This window comes from Elephantulus edwardii, unplaced genomic scaffold (genome assembly GCF_000299155.1).
Source record: "Elephantulus edwardii isolate Elephantulus edwardi_28Jun2011 unplaced genomic scaffold, EleEdw1.0 scaffold00345, whole genome shotgun sequence".
Lineage (NCBI taxonomy): Eukaryota > Metazoa > Chordata > Mammalia > Macroscelidea > Macroscelididae > Elephantulus > Elephantulus edwardii.
Genome location: NW_006400095.1, coordinates 1,658,233 through 1,681,789, shown reverse-complemented (window position 1 = coordinate 1,681,789; position 23,557 = coordinate 1,658,233). Strand labels below are relative to the sequence as shown.

The 23,557-nt window shown below is 39.1% G+C and overlaps 1 protein-coding gene across 1 annotated transcript in view; it reads left to right on the top strand.

Annotated features, from left to right (window-relative positions):
- PTPRZ1 (protein tyrosine phosphatase, receptor-type, Z polypeptide 1) overlaps positions 1 to 23,557 on the top strand; it is a 158,262-nt gene that overhangs the window by 67,042 nt on the left and 67,663 nt on the right. The window contains exons 7-9 of the mRNA XM_006901805.1: positions 5,190 to 5,347; positions 5,486 to 5,636; positions 22,470 to 22,654. Of these exons, the coding sequence (XP_006901867.1) occupies positions 5,190 to 5,347; positions 5,486 to 5,636; positions 22,470 to 22,654 (494 nt within the window). The remainder of the gene's footprint in view (positions 1 to 5,189; positions 5,348 to 5,485; positions 5,637 to 22,469; positions 22,655 to 23,557) is intronic.

The window sequence follows — 23,557 nt, the reverse complement described above, 5'->3', positions numbered from 1 at the left end:
GTTGTGGATGGTGGATCTGATTGTCTAAGTAACCATAAATACATGTTCAAATAAATCATGTTGAGAAAGGTAGGGAGGCCCTCAGCAGCATGGGTTGACACTGTTACAAGTAACTGCAGCAGTGGTCCTGAGCGTATCAGAGATCCGGATGATGGTGCAGGATAGGTTGGGTTCAGATCTACTCTTCATAAAGTCATAGCTGACATGAGACCACATAACTACATAGGTCCAAGTGAATAGTGACTGAGTCATAGAGCGGTTTTGTTTCTGACGCCGTTCTTTCTCGTGTTAACAATGGTGAAGTCCTTGGAATGAAATATGTCTTTACAGACAAGCCTTCAGAGGCAAACGATGTCATTGAATAGCACTTCTGATATCTGTGAACGAGAGTTAGCACATATATACATAAAAAGAACAAAAACATACTAGTTAGCAAGTTTCAGATGTGAGAATGATGTCATTAGCTATGGTATTGACCCCAGATTTGGAAAAGTGCCTTAGACAAGGAGATTAGACATTTGTCATCAAGAGGCATCCACATCCTAAACAACATGTTTCTGGAAACTCTTTGAACTTTGATAAGTGTCGATAGTTGTAGAGGGGCTTCAGACCTTCTGTTCATAGGATTGCTATGAGTCCTGCTTGACTCGAAGGAAATCAACAACAGCAGCAAGGTTTTCAGAACTAGATCACCAAGTGTTCCGGTTTAGTCTGTCTTAGTCTAGAGCCTCTCCTGAAATCTGGCCAGCATGGACTGTAGCACTCTGCGTGCCTCCACTGACAGATGGTAGCTGCATTTAAGGTATTAACCAAAAGGTCAGCTGTTCAAATCCACCAACCGCTCTACAAGAGAAAGATGTGGCGACAGCCTGCTTCTGTAAAGAGTGCAGCCTTGGACACTATATGAGGTGACCCTGAAGGGTTGCTGAGAGCCTAGAGTTTGATGTTTACTGAGATTCAGATGCAGGAAGTATAGATTCTGTACCAGAGGTAAGGAGCAGGAAAATTAATCTCTTTTGCTTCTGATTCTTTCCTGTCTTCCCCTTGTTTTTTCTTTTAATTTCTTCCCTGATTTTATGTCATTTCTTTATCTCACCATCTCTCTTCAGTTCTCACTCTACTTTCCCTTTCCTGGCCTCTCACTCTTACTGCCAGTTCATTTCCTGTCCAATTTCACAGTGAGTCGATTTCCAGCTCCTTATTTAATTAGCATCCTCCACGCCCACATTTCCACAGAGCCTTCATAAAATAGATGTTGCCAAAGAGGAAAAGAAAACCCAACGATTCCAGTTCATTGAAAATTAGGAAGACAAATACTTAAATAACCTTTTCAAATATTAAAAGAGTAATAGTAAATTGGAAAATAGCTTAATTAAAAATATATATTCTTAGTCTTCAAGAATTTATATATGAGTCTGAATTCTGATAATCTTGTCACTGAAAGAAAAATGGACATAATTTTAAAAGCTCTAGTGACCGAGTGGTAAGGAATTATGCTGCCAACCCAAAGGCACATGGTTCAAATCCACCAGCTGCTCTGTGGGAGAAAGATGGGCGTTCTCCTCCCATGCAATTCACTGCTTCTGAAAACCCAGTGGAGGGTCAGTTCTAAGATGAGAGTACACAACAACCACCACTATTAAAGCACATATAGTGTCACTTTTCTAATGGATTAAATCTGAATTTACGTTTTATCCACATGATACCAATTATTGTTTTTAGGTGCCATTGTAACGAATTCTGACTTAGGGCAACTCTTTGTACAACAGAAAAAAAAATGCTGTCTGATGCTTCACCTCAAACGTCATTGTGATGTTTGAACCCATTGTTGTAGCTACTATACCAGTTATCTCACAGAAATTCTTCCACCTTTTTGTTGATCTTTTTCTTTACCAAGTAAGAGGTCCTTCAGAAACTGGCCCTCCCGAATGACAAGTCCATATTCAGTAGTTAGGCTAAGAAAACAATTCAAGAAGCTCTATAGCATAGAGAAGAATGTGGCATCAGGATTGGAGGAAGAATCACCAACAGCTTCCGATGACAGAACCTTGCTTGCTGAAAGTGAAGATGACTTGAAATACTTTCTGAAGATCGAAGACTTCAGTATGGATTACATTGCTACGTAAAGAAAACAAAATTCCACACCCCTGGGACCAATAAGCAGCAGTATGATAGATGGAGAAAAGATTAAAGTTGTCAAAGATTTCCTTTTATTTGGATCTGCATTTAACACCCACAAAAGCAGCAGTCAAGAAATGAGAAGAAGCATTGCACTGAGCAAATATTCTGCCAAGTACCCTTTTAAAGTACTCAAAAGCACTGATGTCACTATAAAGACCAAGGTGTGCTTGACTCCAAACATTGTATTTTTCTTGATGTCTATACATGTGAAAACTTGACAATGAATAAGGAAGATGAAAGACTTGTGATGTTGCCAAAGAAAATCAAGTTGACTATGGAAATTGTTGTTGTGTATACCATCAAGTTGGAACCAAATTGTAGCTGACCCTCCAACAGGTTTCCAAAGACAGTGAACCACAAAAGAGGAGATTGCTCATCTTGGAGCAGCTTATAGTTGTGAACCGTGTGCTTCTGGGTTGGCAACTAAACTCTTTACCCCTAAACCACAAGAGCTCTCACCTGTGGAAGTAGTACATGAAAGAAGTGAGCATTTGTTAAAAGCAAGGATGGTGAAACTTTGTCTTACTTATGTTGCATATATTAGAACAATTGCCAGTACCTAGAGAGAGGCATCAAGGTTAGATAAATAGATGGTAAGCAAAATAGAGGAAGACTCTGAACAAGGTGAATTGACACAATAAATAAAGCACTGCATAGCTGGTGAAGGCAGCACAGGGTTGGTCCGGGTTTAGTTCTGTTGCACATGGAATTGTATGAGTCAGTCGTCTTTAATGGAAACTAATAACAGCCTTCCTTCAGAAATTACTGGATTGCAGAAATATGAAAGTTTTCCATTGAGGATCTCTCAATGTGCCTTAACTTCCTATGTTGTTAGAGCTAGTCTAACAATGTCTCTTAATGAGGATAAATTCCGGTTGGGTCCAACTCACAGCTATCCTACACTGGATTTCTAAGACTATAAATTGCAATGGGCGGAGATTGCCCATCTTTTTCCTGTGGATCCTGGTCAATTCGAATTGCTGGAGGCAGGAAGCCTTTGGATTAGCAGCACTGAAAGTGAACTTAACATAAACCAAACTCTAAACTTAAGTCCAAGCCTCCTGCCTCTAATGTTAATCTTAACTCCAAGCCTAACCCACACACCAACACTAAGACTACCCCTGTTTTCCGTGTTAGATGTCATAGAGTTGAGTGTGACTCATGGTGACCCTGTGAACTAAGAGCTCAACTCTGTCCTATCTTGCACCATCCTTATCATCCTCGGAGTGTTTTATCTTATTGCTGCAGACACTGATTGCATCTGGTTGAGGGTCTTCCCCCTCTTCACTGACACTCCACCTTTCTAAGGATGATGTCCCTTTCCAAGGAATAGCCTCTCCTAATAACATATCCAAATATGTGAGAGAAAGCTTCTTTTCCATCTTTTCCTCCATGGAGCACTTTGGTTCCAGCCGTTGCCCTAACCCTTACTGAAAGCAAAGTTACTAACTAGTTCAATAGTAGATCATTGTGATTTCCTTAATTAGATTGTTGTTGTTGTTATTGTTTGGTGCTTTTGAGTTGAAACAAACCATAGCTGTCCCTCCATCAGGTTTTCAGAGACAGTAAATCTCCTAAGAGGAGATTGCCCAGCTATCTTTCGAAGAACAGTTGTTAGACTTGAACCAAGAACCTTAAGATTGGCAACAATAATTCCTACCACTAGGCCACCAGAGCTCCCTTTAATGAGGATTTCTGTTGTGTTGCTGTTGTTGTGTACTATTCATTTGGAACCAACTCATAGCTGACCTTCAGTGGGTTTTCAGAGGCAGTAAATTGCACTGGAGGAGATGGTTCCTCTTTTTCCTGCATGGCAACTGGTGGATTTGAATCGCATGCCTTTGGGTTGGACCCTTGGCCACCAGAGCTCCATGTTGTATTGGAATGTTGTTGTTGTTATTAGGTACATTGAGTCAAATAAGATTCTAGATATAAACAACAAACCTGAACCCTGTCCTATCCTCATCATCTCTGACACACTTGAACCTGTTGCTTCTGTCACTGTGTTTATCTATCTTATTGAAAGTCTTCTTTTCTTTCACTGACCCTCCACCTTTCCAAGCACAATGTCCCTCTCCAAGGAATAGACCTTCTAAAAAACTTTCCCAAGGAATGTGTGATCAAAGTTTTCCATCCCTGCCTCCAAAGAGCACTCAGGCCTCACTGTCCTGTCTCCAAGACATACCTGTTTGTTCTTTTGGCGGTCCATAGGATGTTCAGCACTCTTCTCCAACACCAACACTCAAAAGCATCAATTCTTCTGTCATCCTTATTCATTGTATAGCAAATGATTAAAAAAAAAAAATAAAAACAACACAAACCACCAAACTGAATCAAGTATACCTTAGCCTGGTGAGATAGAACGCTTTAAAATAAGATGAAATTCTGATGACAGCTTTGTTCTACTTGGTCTTTTAATGCACAATCATGTTATCTGAAGATAGTTGTAATGCAAAATCATTTCTTAGGATTTTGTTTTGGGTTTTTTCCCCCTGCCTTACTGTCCTGGCCACATCCCCCAGTTCAATATTAAGTGAAAGTAGTTCACCTTTGACTAGTTCTGGAATTCTAGGAAAAAGGTTTAAATAAATAATTTATATATTCACTTTTTAAAATGTATTCACTTTTGAAGACATTTCTCAATAGATAAGAAACTTTCTATTATTAGTTTGCTAACAGGCTTCGTTTTTGTTTTTATGAAGTGGTTTTGAGTCATATCAAATATATTTACTGTGGCTATCAAGATGATAGCATGATATCCAAATATCTTTTCTATGTAAAATAACTTCTGAGCTTCTTACTGGTGTAAAAATAAGGTACTTAAGACTATACAGTGATAAAGTAAAAGTATTTTCGTATATTGCCATTTTATTAAATGTATCTAAAATGTATTTACATTTTCAGCTCTCGTTACATACAAAGTATATAGGTCGCTGCTTCTTTGAAACTTTTTAGTTGCTTGATTCTCTCTTAGCAGTCCAGCTAAGATGTGTTTTATTACTTTATAGGGAAACAGGCTGCATTAGATCCTTTCATGTTGCTGAACCTTCTGCCAAATTCCACTGACAAGTATTACACTTACAATGGCTCACTGACCTCTCCCCCCTGCACAGACACGGTAGACTGGATTGTTTTTAAAGATACAGTTAGCATCTCCGAAAGCCAGGTAATTCAAACAAATGTTATCATATGAAGTAGTTTAAAATTGAGTTATTGTCTAACCTTACTTCACAACTACCTATGCTAAAATATTTACTGGTATCTTGGGAACATATAATGCTAAAATATTTTATCTTCCTTGCAGTTGGCTGTTTTTTGTGAAGTTCTGACAATGCAGCAGTCAGGTTATGTCATGCTGATGGACTACTTACAAAATAATTTTCGGGAACAACAGTACAAATTCTCCAGGCAGGTGTTCTCCTCATATACGGGAAAGGAAGAGATTCATGAAGCTGGTATGTATGAAATATATGGTTCCTACAACTTTCATAGGGTTTTTTAAAGGCCTGTTATTTAGGAAGTAGATGGCCTATCTCGCTTCCTGGTCTGTCTTAATCAGGGAACTCCACCAAAACTTTTCTACCATGGGTAACCCAAATGGTATTTGACACACTAGTGGCACAAATTTCAGTCTCACAACAGTGCCAAATTATCTCAGAACAGCAAATTGACTGACAAGACAAGTGTTGTACCATTTACAACAATGTTCTCCTTGACCACAGTTAACACCAGGCCTATGGACAACAGGACTGAGGGCCCAACCAACTTTTAAAGCCCAGACCACCAGGTTCCTGATTGCTTAAATAAGAAGCTTTCAGCTGACAGCTGATTGTTAATGAAATCAGAAGTATCCAGTCAGCTTGCACTTGGGTATTAATACTTCCTAAAAATCAGAAACACCCAAACAGTTTATACCCAGCTTTCAAGTAAATAAAAAACACTTGTTGTGGTTTTGTTGATTGCCTTCAAGTCAAGAATGACTCATAGTGACCCTATGAACAAAAGGCCTGAAGCCCTTCTACAACTATTGACATTTATTAAAGTTCATAGAATTTCTACAGCGTGTTGTTTAGGAAGTGGGTACCACTCCTGCTAAAAAAAAAAAAAACAAAAAAAAACAACAACAAACTTACCCTCAGGAATTCAACTGCTCTGAGATAAAGACTCACCTCAGACAGGACCCAACTGACTTTTAAATACAAAGGCCTGCTTACCAGGTTCAAACCCTCAACCATATAGATTGACACCATGACTGCTGCAATGGACTCTTATGTGTCAGGAAGTGTGAAGATGGCACAGGATAGAACAGGGTTCTTTTGTTCCTAGGGTTCCTGTGAGTGGTACTCGACTCAGCAGCACTTAACAACAGCAATAATAACTCTCACAGATTTATTGTTGTAAGAAGTAATGGTGGTATAATAAGAATACTACTGGGCTCAGATTTTTAAAAATCATTTTGATTAAGACCTTTGTGACACATGGGTAAGCTGTTTGAAACTCAGCCAGCACATCTATAAAAGAGCAATTCAGAGATGAAATAACATTCACTTCAAGTAGTATAAGGTCTCAGTTATGTGAAGTAGCTATAGGCAAATGTACAGAGAAAAGCACTTACTGGTGCTCCTCTGGTGGAGGAGTCGGGAGGGAGCTGCTCTGCTAACCCACAGGCCATGCCTCTTTGATGGTTTTAATCTACCAGGGGTCCCATGGGAGAAAAATGGGAAGTCTTCTCCCATGTGATTTACAGCCGCAGAAATCCAGAGGAGGGCCAGCTATGAGATGGTTCCAACTCAATGACAGTGAAATGACGAGGTCATGATGAGGGCCAGGTGGGAATGAAAAGAGAGAGTCACTGTTCTTGAAGTAGTGGTTGTCCATTTATGGCCGTGGGAAACTTGGCAATGATTTGGGGTGATGTTTCTGTAATGTGATTGATGTAATTGAGATTAGTAAAGTGTGTGTGTGTGTGGTTTTCTTGGAGGTCCATGGTATGGTCAAGACTTCTCTAGAACCACAACTCAAAAGCATCAATTCTTCTTCTATCATCCTTATTCATTATATAGAACATATGATTTACAAAAGTTGGTTTTGATATATTTTTATAACAGTGGAAAAACAAAGCACTGCCCTTCCCCAAATGAATAATCCCATTTTACAGATGAGAAAAAATGAGATTCTGACAGAAAACAGGGGATATTTTTCCCCCTAAAGCTCATGGTAAGAGGTGGCTACATAATATGCACATCTGTAAGTTCACTTTGAAATTCACTTTTCAGAAGTTGTGTATTTTGAGAGTTATAACAGAGGTGTATATAAAAAGTCAGGGTGTTCAAGACTGGGGGTAAGTGGAAGGGAAGGAACCCTTCCTGGTTAAAATAATCCAGAAACTATCGTGGGAGAACATTCTGATTAATCCTGATGCCTGATTGGGCTCCTTTCTTTGGGGAAAAGGTTGTCTTGGTCAGACCTGGTTATTGAAGGGGACCCTAAGGAAAGTGTCTGGAGGGTTTTGTCTTTGGAAGCTTGTACAATAATTGGGGAATCTTTAAAATGTCCCAAGAGCACAATATGATACTTTCACTGACATGTTCTTTTCCCTTCATACTAAGGTCTTACTGGCTTGTGAAAGAACTGAAGTGCCCCTTGATCTGAGGAACCCAAACATTGCCAACAAGTAGATAGATGGCCTTCTTTGATCTCAGCCCTGCAAAGAATTTCTTGCCATGTAGAATATTCATTTCATAATCATCCCCTTTTGAAGATTAGGCATGCATATGCCATGCTTTTATTGTTTCATTGTGACATTTGTGAGAGTTGTTTATCCTTTAGTAAATAAAAATGGAGAAAACACGAGAGACGGCAGTGATGAATAGCTATATTTAATGTGACATTAAGTTTCCAATTAAACTGCCCTAACGTGAGGAAATTTAATTATATTTCTACCAGAAATGCAAAATTCTGTAATATCCTGTCTAGTAAATAGAAGACAATTTATGGTGGGTGGGGAAGATATGATTAATCAGCTCCTTTTCTAAAATACAGTAGATCAAATTAATTAAATATGATTACTTTTGTCATTTTTTTTATCATTGATAAAAAGATTTATTAACACGTTGCTGCACACTTTTAAATTGACGACTGTGCCTAGAAGCACATTTGCTGTCATTTGCGGCAAAGTGTTAAAATCCTTCAGGGACTCTTATTGCTTTTTAGAATGAAAGATTTTTTTTTTCATTGCAAGGTAAACCCTGTTTAGTGCTTCCTAGTCTTTGTACTGCAAACCAAGAGGCGGAGGCTCTCAGAAATTCAAACCCTTCATCAGTTCTTCAGGAGAAAGATGGGAATCTCCTCCTATGTACTTTACAGCCTGTGAAAGCGAGTGAAGGGTAAACTGTGAGTCAGTTCCAGAGACAGAACAATGAGTTGTCGTTGCTGAAGCTTTGTACTTACTCCCCCTCCTAGTGAACGCTGAAGTCCTGCAAAGATGGTAGGCCGTAGCAGATTGCATTTGTGTATGCACTAGCCATGTGTTACTCCACGTTGTCTCCACACTGTGTCCGTCTCATCATCCTTCAAGGCTCCAACAGGGAGGGCATTCACTGGGAGGCCCCCTCCGACTCTGTCTCATTGCACCATGTCTGGCTCTGGCCAGGGTTATTTACATAAGGTCAAGTTCAATGGTGTTCACTCTAGAGTTGAGTGACCTGCCTGTGTGTTTTCATGCAGTCTATTGTACATGCTTCATAAGAATAGCCATAGTGTGCAAATCATCAGCTTACCTGTTTATCTTCCTTAAGGGACTCTCAGTTTCATGAACGGAGTACCTATATCCTTCCAATTTTTAACTCTATCACTGAGCTCGAATATAGCTTCTGTACACCGAGTGGTTGAAAGAACCCATTTCTACTTACTAATAAAAACATAGCAGGTGATGGATTCCTCTTACATATGTGTAGCTGCATAGGTTTGTTGTTGTTGGTTGCCGTTGAGTCGAGCACAGCTCATAGCAACCCTATGAACAGAAGACCTGAAGCCTTTCTGTAACTATCGACATTTATCAAAGTTCACAGTTTCCAGAGGCACATTGTTTAGGAGGTGGATGCCACTCCTGCTTCAGTGTAGTTTGAGGTTAATGAAAAATATTACTGTTTTCACAGCAAAGTGATAGAAGCTAAATCATAAAACAGAAATTCTTATTCAGTATTGTGTGACTATTCCCTACATGGTCTTGAAGTGAATGTAAATCATGCAGCTTGGTTAAGAGGTCAGCTTTATTTTCCCCACTTTATATATTCATTATCTGGTGTTAAATGTCTTTCCCAAGTTCACACAGTAGTCAGTATTTGACCCCAGGCCTCACTGAGACAAAAGCTTGCAACAGCCCTCTCCATCATGCTTTATTATTAATAAATGTTGAATAGTTTCAGAGTAAAACCCCAAACCAGTGACCTTAAGGACATAGATCTTTACATACAAAAACAAACACAAAACATGCTGGCTTTGGAGCCCTTTATTCATGCACAGGAAAAAGAAAGAAAAACTGCTTTCTAAACGACTTGGTGTGTAGGGTTACATGATGTCAGAGAGGAGGAAAGCAAGTGTTTCCTTACATGCAGCATGTGCGAATCAGTCTTGTTCGCTTGAGTTACACATTACAGAATTCCATGTCCCAGATCCCACCCTATCGTGATTGTCAGACTAGCAATAATTTGGTTTATCGCCTATTTGGTTGAAACTTGGTTCAAAAGAAATTAAAATATTGCTAACTAGAATAAATTCATGACACTTAAAAATGTAAGATTCAAGAAAAAAAATCACACAAGTGTTTTACAATTAAAAACAGATATTCGCAGACTGGCCATGGGCTTGCTCAGCTTGCTTAAGGCTGCCTGGTCATACTAGTGTTCTTGTATTGCTGGAAGATGCATGGGATGGTGGTGGGAGGCTGCAGGTTCCAGCTTCTCAACATAATGTCTGTCATACACACTTGTCAGACACTGCTTAGAAGGTATCAGTCTTTTATTTCACCTTGGGATAAACCAGAGTACTCAAAACCCAACAGTTGTCTATGAGTTCATATTTATAACTCATAAATTGTAATATGAAACTTGGGTTTTTTTAAAAAAATATTTTACATTGGTTTGCTTACAAAGTTCATATATATTGTGCTTCACACTCTTCTTCATTCACTTTGTTTCATACAATCATTCCCATTACTATGTTTTATAAAATTATCTTTGGACTATACCCATCATTATTCTGTCTTTTCAATTCTGTGCCAGATCTTTCCCATTTCCTTTACCCCTCTCCCTTCACCTACCAGATTGTACAGTCCTGTGACTTCACCCCTGCCCATCCTCACCCCTCTGCCTCCACCCCTCCCCCTCTTGAGTCCTCATAGATGTTTTACTATTTATCTTTCTTTTTTTTACAGTAATGGTCTTCTGCAGTATTTGTCCTTATGAGACTGAGTTAGTTCACTTAGCATAATGTATTCCAGCCTCTTCCAATTTATGTAGTATTTTTCAAAATTTTTGTTCCTAAGTGCTGTGTACTATTTCATCATGTGAGTGTACCATAATTTCTCAATCCATTCAGTTGTGGCTGGACATTTGGGTTGTTTCCATGTTCTTGTGATACTGAATAACACTGCTGTGAACACTGATGTTCAAATCTTCGTTTGTGTCTCAGTTCTAATTTCCTTGGAGTATATTCCTAGTAGTGGTATATCTGGGTCATATAAAGTTTCTATGTTCAGCATTTTGAGGACACATCAAACTGCATTCCAGAGTGGTTGTACCATATCAATCCCACCATATATGAGAGTTCCCACCTCCCCATATCCTCTCCAGCATTTGTTGCTTACAGCCCTGCTAAATTTTGCCACTGCTACTGGGATGAGATTATATCTCATTGTGGATTTGATTTGCATCTCTCTTATTGCCAGTGATTTTTGAGCATTTCTTCATGTGTCTGTTGGCATCCAGATGTCTTCCTCTATCAAAAGTCTTTCCATTTGTTTTGCCCATTTTGTAATTGGATTAAGTCTTTTTCTTCTGAAGGCCCAGTAGTATTCTGTATTCTTTATAAGACCCTTGTCTGAGATGGTGTTTGCCAAATGTTTTTCCCCAGTCGGTAAGTTTTCTTTCACCCTATTGGGAAAGTTTTTGATACTCACAGAGTTTTAATCTTTAGAGGGTCCCATTCATCAATTTTATCCTCTCCAGATTGTGCACTTCTGGCTTTATCATACCATAGGCTACACCTTCTAAGCTTGGTCTCAATTTGTCTCTGGTGAACTTTTTGTTTTGGAGCTTTACTCCCAGGTCTCTAATTCACCTTGAGTTGATTTTTGTGTATGGTGTGAAATGTGGATCTTGTTTCAGCTTTCTACAGGTAGCAGTCCAGGTGCTGACAAAATTGGGATGATACCTAAAACTTTATTTTTAATTCTACAATTATGTAAATGGCAACCTCTCTTCTGCAGACCCACCTGCTGAGCCCTAAAATCCTCTCACCTTTGTGAGCCTTACCTTTGAACAATAGGCTTCTTGGACTTCCAGCTGTAACCCCCACTGAGCTTTCTTTTCATCTTTCTGGGGCAGTAGAAGTTAGTTAGCTTGGTCCTACCCCTCCAGTTTGGAGGAGGACAGCTACCTGGTGAACTGACTTAGCGTTCCATATTTGTTCCCTTTTCCAATAAAATTGTCCCAACAGAATGGTGAAATTATTGAACAATAGCATTCATATTTTGTTAGCAAAATATTGCTGAAGATCATCCAAAATTGGCTAAAGCCATTCATTTACTGTCAGAAGTCTAAGCTGGGTTTAGAAGAGACCATGGCACCAGGGATATCATTCCTGATGTCAGGAGGATTCTAACTGAAAGTAGAGAGTATCAGTAGAATGTCTATCTGTAGAGACTATGCAAAGGCATTTGATTGTATGAATTATAACAAATTATGACTGCCATTAAGAAGAATGGGAATTTCAGAACACTTAATTATACTTACACAAAAGCTATACCTAGACCAAGAAATTATTGACTGATCAAAGGAATACTGCATGGTTCTTTAAATCTATTCTAAAAAAAATAAAGATATATTTCTTTGGTCTAATGAAAACTTTGTATTTGAAAACAAAGATTACACTAGTTTGATAGAAATCATCATTTCATTTTACATCTGCTCTCATGGAAGCAATAGTCAAGAAATCAAAAAACATGTTGCTTTAGGAAAATCTCTTGTCAGAGACGTCTTTAAAGTACTAGGGAGTAAGGATGTCAGTTTAAAGACTAACGTGTGTCCAGCCCAAGCCCTGGTATTTTCAGTTGCTTCATGTGCATGAAAATATTAAACAATGAGTAAGAAAGATTGAAGAAGAAGAAATGCCTTTGAATTATGGTATTGGTAAAGAGTATTAAGTGGACTGCCATGGACTACCAGAAGAGCAAACACATCTGTCTTGAAGGAAGTACAACTATAGTGCTTCTCAAAGGCAGGAATGGGGGAACTTTGTCATTAGGGACCAGTCCTTGGAAAAGGTATCATGCTAGGAATAGTAAAAGGTCAGAGAAAGAAAGGAAGACCTTCAACTAGATGGATTGTCACAGTGCCTGCAAAAGTGAGACTGAGCACGGCAGAGGGTGTAAGACTGTATAGGGTTAGGGCAAGTTTTCCATCTGTGACTCGTAGGATCTGTAGGAGTCACAGTCAGTGCCACACCACTTAACGACGACAGTAGCATCTGTGCAGTTAAATATTTCATCACTTACTTATCCCTGTCCAATTGGGACCAACGAATCAGAACCAACTCATAGCTGACATTCAGCTAGCTTGAGAGGCTAAAAATTGCAAAGGGGAAGATTACCTCTCTGTCTCCCGGTAGCTGGTGGATTCAAACTGAATGTTTAGGTTGACAATGCAGCTCCTGAGACTTGTGGCCACCAGAGCTCCCTGGTAAATATTTAGTCAGCCATATTTCTGATTTACTGTGAGCCACCGTCTGAGATCGGAACACATGCCACTGCTCCGTAGGGCTCCTCCCCCATTCCCTAAACTGAAAAATCATTTTCCTTCTAAACCGTCATAGTCCCTTATCTGCAGTCATGATCTGCCTCCCTTGTCTTTCTAGCAAGGTATTTGATTTCATGCTTTTAATTCCTTGGTAGATCTGCTCTGATTAGCCGACTATTACCTATTGCCTGATAGAGAGACTGACAGGTATAAGAGCCCTATGACTTTTTTGATGCATAATAAATAATGAACAAATAAATGAACTACAGAATGGGTCAAGGCTTACTTATTACTTAGCCTTGGGGTAAAAGAAAACATATGTACTGTGGTGGGAAACAAGCCTGAAGGAAGAAATGGCTTTATGTTTCCAGACTGGTTGGAGCCAAGTTGTTCTTTGCTGAGCTTCCTTTAAATAATTAAAAATTTGCAAAGGCTTAAGAAGAATACAGTTCAGTACTGTCAGTACTATTCATTTCAACATTAAAGAATATTGCAACAAAAGAAATTGAGATTTCTCAAAGATAGTATCAAAGTCTTAATAATTTGTTAAGAAAGAGACTTTTATTGAAAAGACGCCCAGCCAGCTAAATAATTCACTTTCTTCATCCTAGCTTTTTAAATTCTCTGTGAAAAATATTATTGCATTTAGTGGACATTTAGCATGTAAGGATTCTTACATAAATAATTTTATGGATTATCATTTTATAACCCTCTGCATTTGCTAAAATCGTCATAGAAATGAGCTATTTGCTTTGTAAAATGTTTTGTCATGATGTGAGAGAAAGTTTGCAAATCAGATTGGTTCTCCACTCAATGATTAATACAAATGTTACTAGTATCGATTGCAGTTCCCATGATGTAACAGAGTCTTCCCACATTGTCCCTGTCTCTGACCTTTCAGTTCACCCCTTTGTCCTATCCCTTCCTGCCTTGTTAGTTCTACCCCAGGGCAAATGCTGCCTTATAAGGCTGATTGTTCAGTGAGGTAGTATACCTCCCTGCCATCGTGTTCACTTTCTAGCTCCTTTTGGCTCCAGATTGGGCCTACACCCAGGTACTCATATTTTGCTGTTATAAATATCTAACATCCTCATTCTGACTCAAAGAGAGAAAGAAAAAAAAGGTGGTATCATTCATTTTCTAGAGGTTCAATCACTTTGGAAACAAGAGGCAGGAGACACACATATTGTGTGGGGGAAAACTGTTGTACTTGCTACATTTAGTTACACTATGAGTCACAGGGTGGAACGAACCATGGACTGCCAAGAAAACAAACAGATTCATCCTGGAGAGGGTTAAATCAGGATACTCCTTGGAGGCAAGGATTCTGGGGCTCCGTCTGACATACTTTTGGACATGTTATAAGGAGGGAGAGGTCCTTGGAGACGGACATCATCCTTGAAAGTGTGGAGGGACAGCTCAGGAGGAAAAGACCCTCTATGAGGTGAATTGATTCAGTGACTGGGGTAATTGGGATGGGTGTGTCAGAGGCAACGTGATTGGCACAGGATAGAGCAGCATTTAGGGCTGTTGTCATAGGGTCACTATGAGTCACAAATGACTCTACGGCACATAACAACAACAACAACAACAGCATGAGTCACAGGTGACTTGACAGCATATAACAACAATTATATAGATACAGACAGAGAGTATGTGAGTCTTGGATCCATAATAAATGCTTATATGGTATGGATACAGATACGAATTCAGATACAGATACAGATATAGATATAGATATAGATATATGAGAGAGAGAGAGAGAGAAAGAGAGTGAGTCTTGGATCCATAATAAATGCTTGTATTTTTATTCATCACAAATGCTATTTTTTGTCCTTATAAAATGGACCATCTCTGTTCAACAGTTAGAAAGGGTAGCACAGGGATGGGCAGGGTTTCGTTCACTTTTGCACAAGGTCTTCCTGGATCGGAGCAGGCTCGACAACTGCACACAGCAGTCTGAACCCCAGCAGATGTCGTCTTCCTGTGAAGCGGCTGGGTGCTCCGACCGTTCAGTGAGCAGCTAAGGCCTGCATCACTGCACCACCAGGGCTCTTCGTGCAAACGTAGCCCGAGTATAAAATAGATGCTCAGCTGTGTCCTCTTCATTATCCATGCCTTCTGGATGCCAGATGCCGACCTCTTCTCAAAGCTCGTCCATAAAGTGCAGGGTCCCATGGAGAAGTTAGGGCTTGCTGAAGCACAGTAAGAAAAATGTTTGAGCTTTCAAGTTTATTAGACACTTGCCTTCAAAGGCCAGCACTTTGTTGTTGTTTGGTACCATAAATTTGGAACCGACCCGTAGCTGACCTTCTGGCGGGTTTTCAGAGAAGTGATCACAGGGGAGGGGATTGCCCATCTTCTCTCACAGAGCAGCTCGTGGCCTCAAACCACACGCCTTCAGGATTACATTGCAGCTTCTTACCCCGAGGCCACCAGAGCCAGCACTAATGCCTACTCTTTGTCAAGTGAATTCTAGCTCACGGTGACCCTGCATGACAGTAGAATTGTCCTACATGAGTAAAGTCCACGATTGCAATCTTCAGGGAAGCAGAGGGCCAACGCAGGGGGTGGGGGGCAGGTTCCTTGTGGTCAAAACAACAATTTTTCAATTAGCAGATGAATGTTTAACAACTGTGCCACCAGGGATGCTCAATACCTGTTGTTTGGATGAAACCATCAAATTATCTGACTTCTCCAAGCCACATTTAAAATGCTTCTTTTATTAGGTTATGAGGACACTCTGGTGGCCTAAGAGTAAGAAGCTGTGCTGCAGCCCCAAATGCGCACGGTTCGAATCCACCAGCTGCTCTTCAGAAGGATGGGCAAGATCCTGTGATTAACTGCCCCCGAAAAGCCACTAGAGAGTCAGCTGAGTCAGTTCCAACTCCGAGACGTACAGCAACAATTAGGTTAGGAATGGTCTAAATGAGCTTAAGTTCTTCACTGTAGTTCCTGGAATAAAATGTTTCTGTTTTCGAGCTACTATGTATATGTTTATGTATATGAATGTGTATATGTGTGTGTGTGTGTGTGTGTGTGTATGTATGTGTGTATGGTGTGGCATCCACTTCCTAAACAACATGCCTCCTGAAACTCTATGAACTTTGATAAATATCGATAGTTATAGAAAGGTTTCAGGCCTTTTGTTCATAGTGTTGCTATGAGTCGTGCTCAACTCAAAGGCAATAAACAAATCAACAACAACAATATATGTGTATGTGTGTGTATATACAAGTGTATGTGTTTGTATAGATATATATATATATAAGTATGTGTGTATATATATGTAAATATATATACACAAACACACATACAAGATATTACTGAAAAATAAAAGAAATAGCTAGCTAAATATTCACTTTCTTCATCCTAGCTTTGGTAATTCTCTTTGAAATATAGCATTTATATCACAAATACAGAGTATTTTAAAAGATTTTCACATTTAAACTTTTGGAATATTGATATTTAAAATAGTGTGTTGAATTGAAAATTATTAACTTCCTTTAAAGAAGGATAGTCAGTTACTTGTTATGTATCTGAAAGTTGGACAATGAATAAGGATGGCAGAAGAAGAATTGATACCTTTGCATTATTTAGTTGGAAAAGAGCGCTGAATATCCCATGATATGTCTGAAGGACAAACAGGTACATCCAGAGTGCTCCTCGGAGACAAGGCTGGTGAAGCTTCATCTTACATACTTTGAGTTTGTTAGGAGAAGCTGGTCCTTGGAGGAAGACACCATTCTTGGAAAGGCATAGATACAGCTAGGAGGGAATGCCCCTCAATGAGATTGCTTGACACAGTGACTCTACTGTCACTGTGGGATCCCGTATATCAGAGATGCTGAGGAATAGGGCAGGGGTTCAGATCACTCACTCATAGACTCGCTGTGACTTGTAATCAGCTGGATGGAATTAATAACATCACAACATGGGATCAAATTGACAATAGCATGAAAATTCGGGAAGAAATCACAGTGAGTTCAGGTTCATTTGGGAGATAATTTGGACTCAGTATCACTGACCTGTATGTGTGAAAAGTATTGAATCGGTATATGTTGAGTATACTCTCAACATTAAAAAGGAAAAAGTTTAAAAGAAAATAGATTATTGAGCAGAATGTATTTCAGATGTCATTTTCTTGCACTTTTAAGTTTGGTGGAGATTAGGCAAAACAGTATCATAAGTTATTATTTAAGGCAGAGTAGCATGAAGGGAGCATCATTATAGAATAATGTATTTGATCTATGAGACATTTTCTGTAATTTATCAGGAAATGTCATGGTGAATTAATTATATGTACTGGACTCACCTTCTTGAAGGTCAGTAGATGAAAATAGCATTTGTTAAGGCCGGATATACATTAGCTCCCTGCTTGAAATACATGCAGAGAAGCAAAATGAAGAGTATTTACTTCTTAGAAAATTTTCCCTTTCAAGTTGGGCTATTGATGAGATTACACTGTGTTGTTAGGGAAAAGGCTGACTGAAGAAGATAGAATCAGAAAAGCTACTTACTACAAAGTAAAAGATGTAATCATTTAAGGGAGTATAGCTCTTTTAGATTTAATATCTTTTAAATTTATTATTAACAGTGATAGATCTTTTCTATTTATTTTAAATTGGTTGTTGTTTGTCATTGAGTCAGAACCAACCCATAGCTGACCTTCAGTGGGTTTTCAGAGGCAGTTAATCATGCTGGAAGAGATTGCCTATCTTTCTCCCTTGAAGCAGCTGGTGGATTTGAACTGCTTGCCTTTGGGATTGCAGCTTACCTTCATACTGCTGGGCCACCAGAGTTTTATCCCCTACTGTGGTGGCCTCGTGGTAAGAAGCTCCCTCTCCTGGCAGCATGCCCAAAATATGTGACAGGGAGTTCCTGCCTTCAAATAGCATTCTGACTGAACTTCTGAGGTAGATTTGTTCATTCTAATAATCTTTATTACTTTTACCAACATCATAATTGAAATGCATTAATTCTTCAATCTTCTGTATTCATTACTTGCTTTTTTGCATTTATGGATGTGTGAGTGTGGATGTGCGTGTGTGTTTGTGTGGTGGTGGTGGAGGAGGAGGAGGATACCATAAGGTCAGAAACAACTCATAGTTGATGCTTCAGTGGGTTTTCAGAAGCAGTAAATCTCAAGAGGAGATTGCCCATCAGTCTCCGGTGGAGCAGCTGATGAATTCAAACCATGAGCCTTTGATTTTACAGCAGAGCTTCTAACCACTAGGCCAGCGAAGCTCTAAGAGCACCTAACTCAAACCACAGTGTTTCCAATCACCTACTTACTATTCATCTGAGAGCTGGACAATGAATAAGAAGGACAGAAGAAAACAGATGTATATTGGAGCAAGTGCAACCAGAATGTTCCTTAGAGGCAAAGTTGGTAAAACTCCATTACACATATTTTGGACATTTATTCCTTGGAAAAGAACATCATTCTTGTAAAGACTTCAGTGAGATGAATAGATATAGTGGCTAGGGCAATAGACTCAGATGTGTTGAGGATGATAAGGACGGCGCAGGATATAGCAGAGTTCAGATCTATCATTCAAGGGGTTGCTATCAGTCAGATTCAACTCGACTTGACAACCTTTTTTATATTTTTATATACATTCACACACAGAGAGAGTTGTAGTGTGCTGTTGAGTTGAGTGGGATCCTAGCTGGCCCTCCAGTGCATTTTCAAAGATTATAAATTGTACAGGAGAAGATTAACTCTCTTTTTCCCATTCAGTAGCTCTTGAATTTGAACTACCTGCCTTTGAGTTGACAACGCAACTCTGTAACACTAGGCAACTGAAATAACCTGGTCATACGTCAGGGGCACCTTTGTGCTCAGAGTAACATCTTTGGTTTCTAGTATTTTAGAGTTTTCTCATGAAGGTGTATGAATATGCATATATTTTTCATAAATTGTGAATGTCAGCATCTAAAAGGTAAGAATCGTCTGATGTTTAAGAATGTCTTACTAAATCATTGATTATAAGCAAAAGGTATTTTTAAAAAGAAGATAAAAAAGAGTTGATTAAAATGTAAACTTTAAACTGTTAAGCTAAATCATAAAGTCTTGCAGGAAGAGGGAAAGGGAGTGGAATTATGATGACAAGGAAACACACAGTGCTTTTTGAGTTGCATTTTATGTAAGTGCTGAATCTTAACATTTGAATCATCCACTGATTTTTACTATTAAGGCAAGATGAGCTTAAAGCATAGAAACCCAACAAAAATAATTTGTGCTGTTTAAGCAGCAGTTCTTTGGGTGTTTTTTTAGATACTAATTTGGCATTTTCTTTAAGAGATTTCTTTGTTTTCTGTGCACGCATGCAAACTTTATCACATCATAAGAGTTTTCTCTTGGAGAAAATAATCATTCATTTAAGTCATTCACTCTCTAAAGTAGAGGGTTATTTTGGAGGACAGAATCTGCAACAGATGTTGTCTAGAATAACTTTCTGCCTTCTAAAACTGGACTTGGAATTCTTTAGAAGCAGTCAAGCAGTCCTGATTTTCCAGAGTAGCTCCATTATGAGATGATGTGATGGTATCCTGCCATCTGGTGGACATGAGTAGAAGTGTCACTATATAGACTAAACCAAAATTAGACTACGTTTTGCTCTTCTGAGTTTATTTTAATGAAATAACTGTCTTCTTATTAAAAATTAAAACAAAACAAACACACTCTGAATCCAAACCCAGCCTAAACAGAGAGGAGCCCCATAGGTTTTTGGTGATTTTTTCCTTCTCTATTTTTATTTTAAGCCACATAGTTTTTTGGTTTTTATACTAGTTTATTTACAAAATTTGAATACATTGTTTTCGAGAACAGATTCTTCCAATTTCCCTCACCCCCCACCCATCAAATTGTACAACCCCATGATTAATCTCCCCCTCCCCCTGCACATCCACGTTTCTCTGCTTCTACTCCCCTCCCCATTGCTTGGATCCTTATATTCGTTCTACAATAATGGTTTTATGCAATATTTGTCCTTGTGGAACTGAGTGAATTCACTCAGCATAATGCTCTCCATTTCCTCGCAAGTTAGGTAGTAATTTACAAAATCATTGCTCATGCATGCTGTGTAGTATTCCATTTTGTGAAGGTACCATAATTTCTCAGTACATTCATTTGTGGTTGGACATTTGTAAGCCTCACATATTTTGAAGTGAAAAATCCTGAGACTCTAAATTATGTGTCGTTATGCAGACATTTATTCACATAAAATTACACACATCATTTTTTAAAGTATCCATGGACTGTTGCTGGCACAGCATACATACACAAAATAAAATGGATGATGCTAAATACTGAACATAAGATTCAAGTTTCCATTTATAAGGCCAGATTGTTAGTTTTTTATTCCCTCCTGTGTTCACATGATGAACTATGATTAAAAAAAAATCATTGCAGCGGAGTTGGAGCCTACCCTTGCTGACCCTCGAGTAGGTCTTCTGAAGCTGTAAATCCCACTGGAGGAACTGGCCCGTGGGGAGCCACGGGTGGATTCAAACCACCAGAGATACACTGCCCTTGGCTTATCAGCCCAGTTCACTGTGCACCTCCAGAAACCATAAGAGACGGTGAACCATATACACAGTCAAGACAGAAAGGATGCTTAGTTGCTTCAAAGTTTCTACTGACATATTTTCTTTAAAAAAAAAGTGTTTATAAAGTTCAAATACAAACACATTTGTATTTGAATTTTGTAAATAAACTAATAGAATAATAAAAGTAAAACCAAAAAACAAACAAACAAGCAAAATAAATGTTCATAAGTATGTATAGTGTGTTCTTTGTTTTGATGTATGTGGAGGTGGCCCAGTGGTAAGAATCTGCCCTACATCCCAAAGGCACGCAGTTCAAAGCCACCAGCTGCTCCACAAGAGAAGGCCAAGTGGTCTCCTCCTGAGCAGTTACTGGCTCAGAGAACCTGTGGAGGATCAGCCGTGAGTCGGTTCCGACTCGATGGGACACAACATTCATGCACATTCTGTCTATTAACGTTCTTGTCAGTACCCACGAGATAATCGTACTTTTCTGACCTCCTCCCTGTAAATCCTGATTTCCATGAAAACTATACTTCTCTGAACTTTTCCTTTTATTTCTTATTCCTGTCCCCCCTCCTATGAAGAGTCTTTCTCTTAACCCATTTAAATTGTGTCTATTACCTACTTACTGACTTTTACTCTCCACTGTCTCCCTTCCTGTCCCAGTAACCAGCTAAGAAGGTTCCTCCTGCGTCTCTGATGTAATTTCCACATCATGCTTGGTTGACTGAGATCCCTGTGTGTTTCTCCAGGTGTGCCCTGAAAGTCTGTCCCGATCTCTAGGCGTATTGCGTCTCCTTTGGCCTTCGCTCTCCTTTGCAAATCTGTCTGGTCTGTGAAGACCTCATCCTCCTGTTTTCCTTCAACAGCACAGTAACCTCAACTGTTAACACTTTTCTCTTCCCACATAACCCAAACTACCACTTTATGAATATATTTTAGAAAAAACTGTCAGGGTTCTCTCTAAGAGGAAACTCAATCTTTTTTCCATGATTCCCAGCATGAGTATGAATTCATGTGAAGAAATCCCTGAACAACTTTTCAAAATACTATTTTCAAATGAGGCAAGTAAATAAAATCCTCAGGAATTATTTGTATGATTTATTATTTGTGTCATGCATGATTGTCAAAGTTGAGTTTTATGAACACACCTTTTAAAAGTACTGAAATGATGGTTTTGTTATTCATTGGTTTTCTCTGGCTGGTTTTTAATTTCTCTACAGCTTCTCTGATAACAAAATTTCTAACAAATTCCTTTTTATAATTTAAAATCTTCTCAGATTTCACCCTGGAGTTTCTCAGTATCTATAGTCTTTTACCAAGGATTTCTGGAGATGGAGCTATTATGAGTTAAAAGTCTTCTCATCCTAAACTAAATTTACTTTTTCACATCCTAAACAAGAGGTGTTGTAGAATGACCTTATGAACCACCTGAACACTTGTATAAGTTTCATGATTTCTCTAAGTTCATACAGCTTCCAGAGGCTAGCTATTTCAGAAATGGATGCCATGGACTTGGTTATATTATTTTTTAAATTTTTAAAATTTTTTTTTATACTAAATCAATTCAAGACATTGCCTTGGGCCGCATAAAGGTCTAAATCTCTGTTACTGTTTGTAATCTAATAAAGAAGGTAAGATTCATTTCATAGAGTTTGTTTGACTTCAGATCTTAGAAGCAACAGTTATATCAACACCTACATCTTCTTTTCTCTGAAGTTTGTAGTTCAGAACCAGAAAACGTTCAGGCTGACCCAGAAAATTACACCAGTCTCCTTGTAACATGGGAGAGACCTCGGGTAGTGTACGACACCATGATCGAGAAGTTTGCGGTCCTTTACCAGCAGCTGGAAGGAGAAGATCAAACCAAGCATGAATTTCTGACAGATGGCTATCAAGATTTGGTAACTATAAAGTCAATTATTTTATGTATGGATAACACGATACCATTACAGTTTCGTTTCCAAGGTAAGAAATCCCAAACCATTATGTATTTTTGCTCAGGGCTTACAGTTTAATGTGGTAAGAAAGTTCTCTGATGGGGAATAGAATCCTTACCAAGGTATGTCAAGCTTTACCTCGGATTACACTAAGTTCTGTGCATTGAAATGTAAGGGTATTGGGACTTTGTTCATACCAAAGCCATGGCCATATGGAAGACTTGTAAAATGGAGATCAGATAGTATGTTGTTGTTGTTGTTATGTGCCGTCAAGTAGCTTGCGACTCATAGCAACCCTATGTACAAGAGCCCTAAAACCTGCTCTATCCTGTGCCAATCGCACCGCCTCCCACACACTCACCCCGATTACCCCAGTCACTGAACCAATCCATCTCAAACAGAGTCTTCCTCTCCTGCGCTGTCCCTCCAACCTCCCGAGGATTACATCCCTCTCCAAGGACTGGTCCCTCCTTGGAACATGTCCAAAGTATGTCAGATAAAACCCCAGAATCCTTGCCTCCATGGAGCAGCCTGATTTAACCCTCTCCAGGATGAATCTGTTTGTTTTCCTAGCAGTCCATGGTACCGTCAATACTCTTCTCCAGCACCACAGCTCAAAAGTATCAGTTCTTCTTCTATCCTTTCTAATCATTGTCCAACTCTCTGATGCATAACAAGTGATTGCAAAGACCATGGCCTGTACCATATGCACCTTAGTCTCCAGAAAGACACCATTGCTCTTCAGTACTTTGGAGAGAGGTCCCTAATAGCAGACTTTCCCATCGCAATATGTCTTTTAATTTCCTGGCTACTGGTGCCGAGAGTTTTGACTGTGGAGCCAAGCAAACTAAAGCTGTGAACAATCTC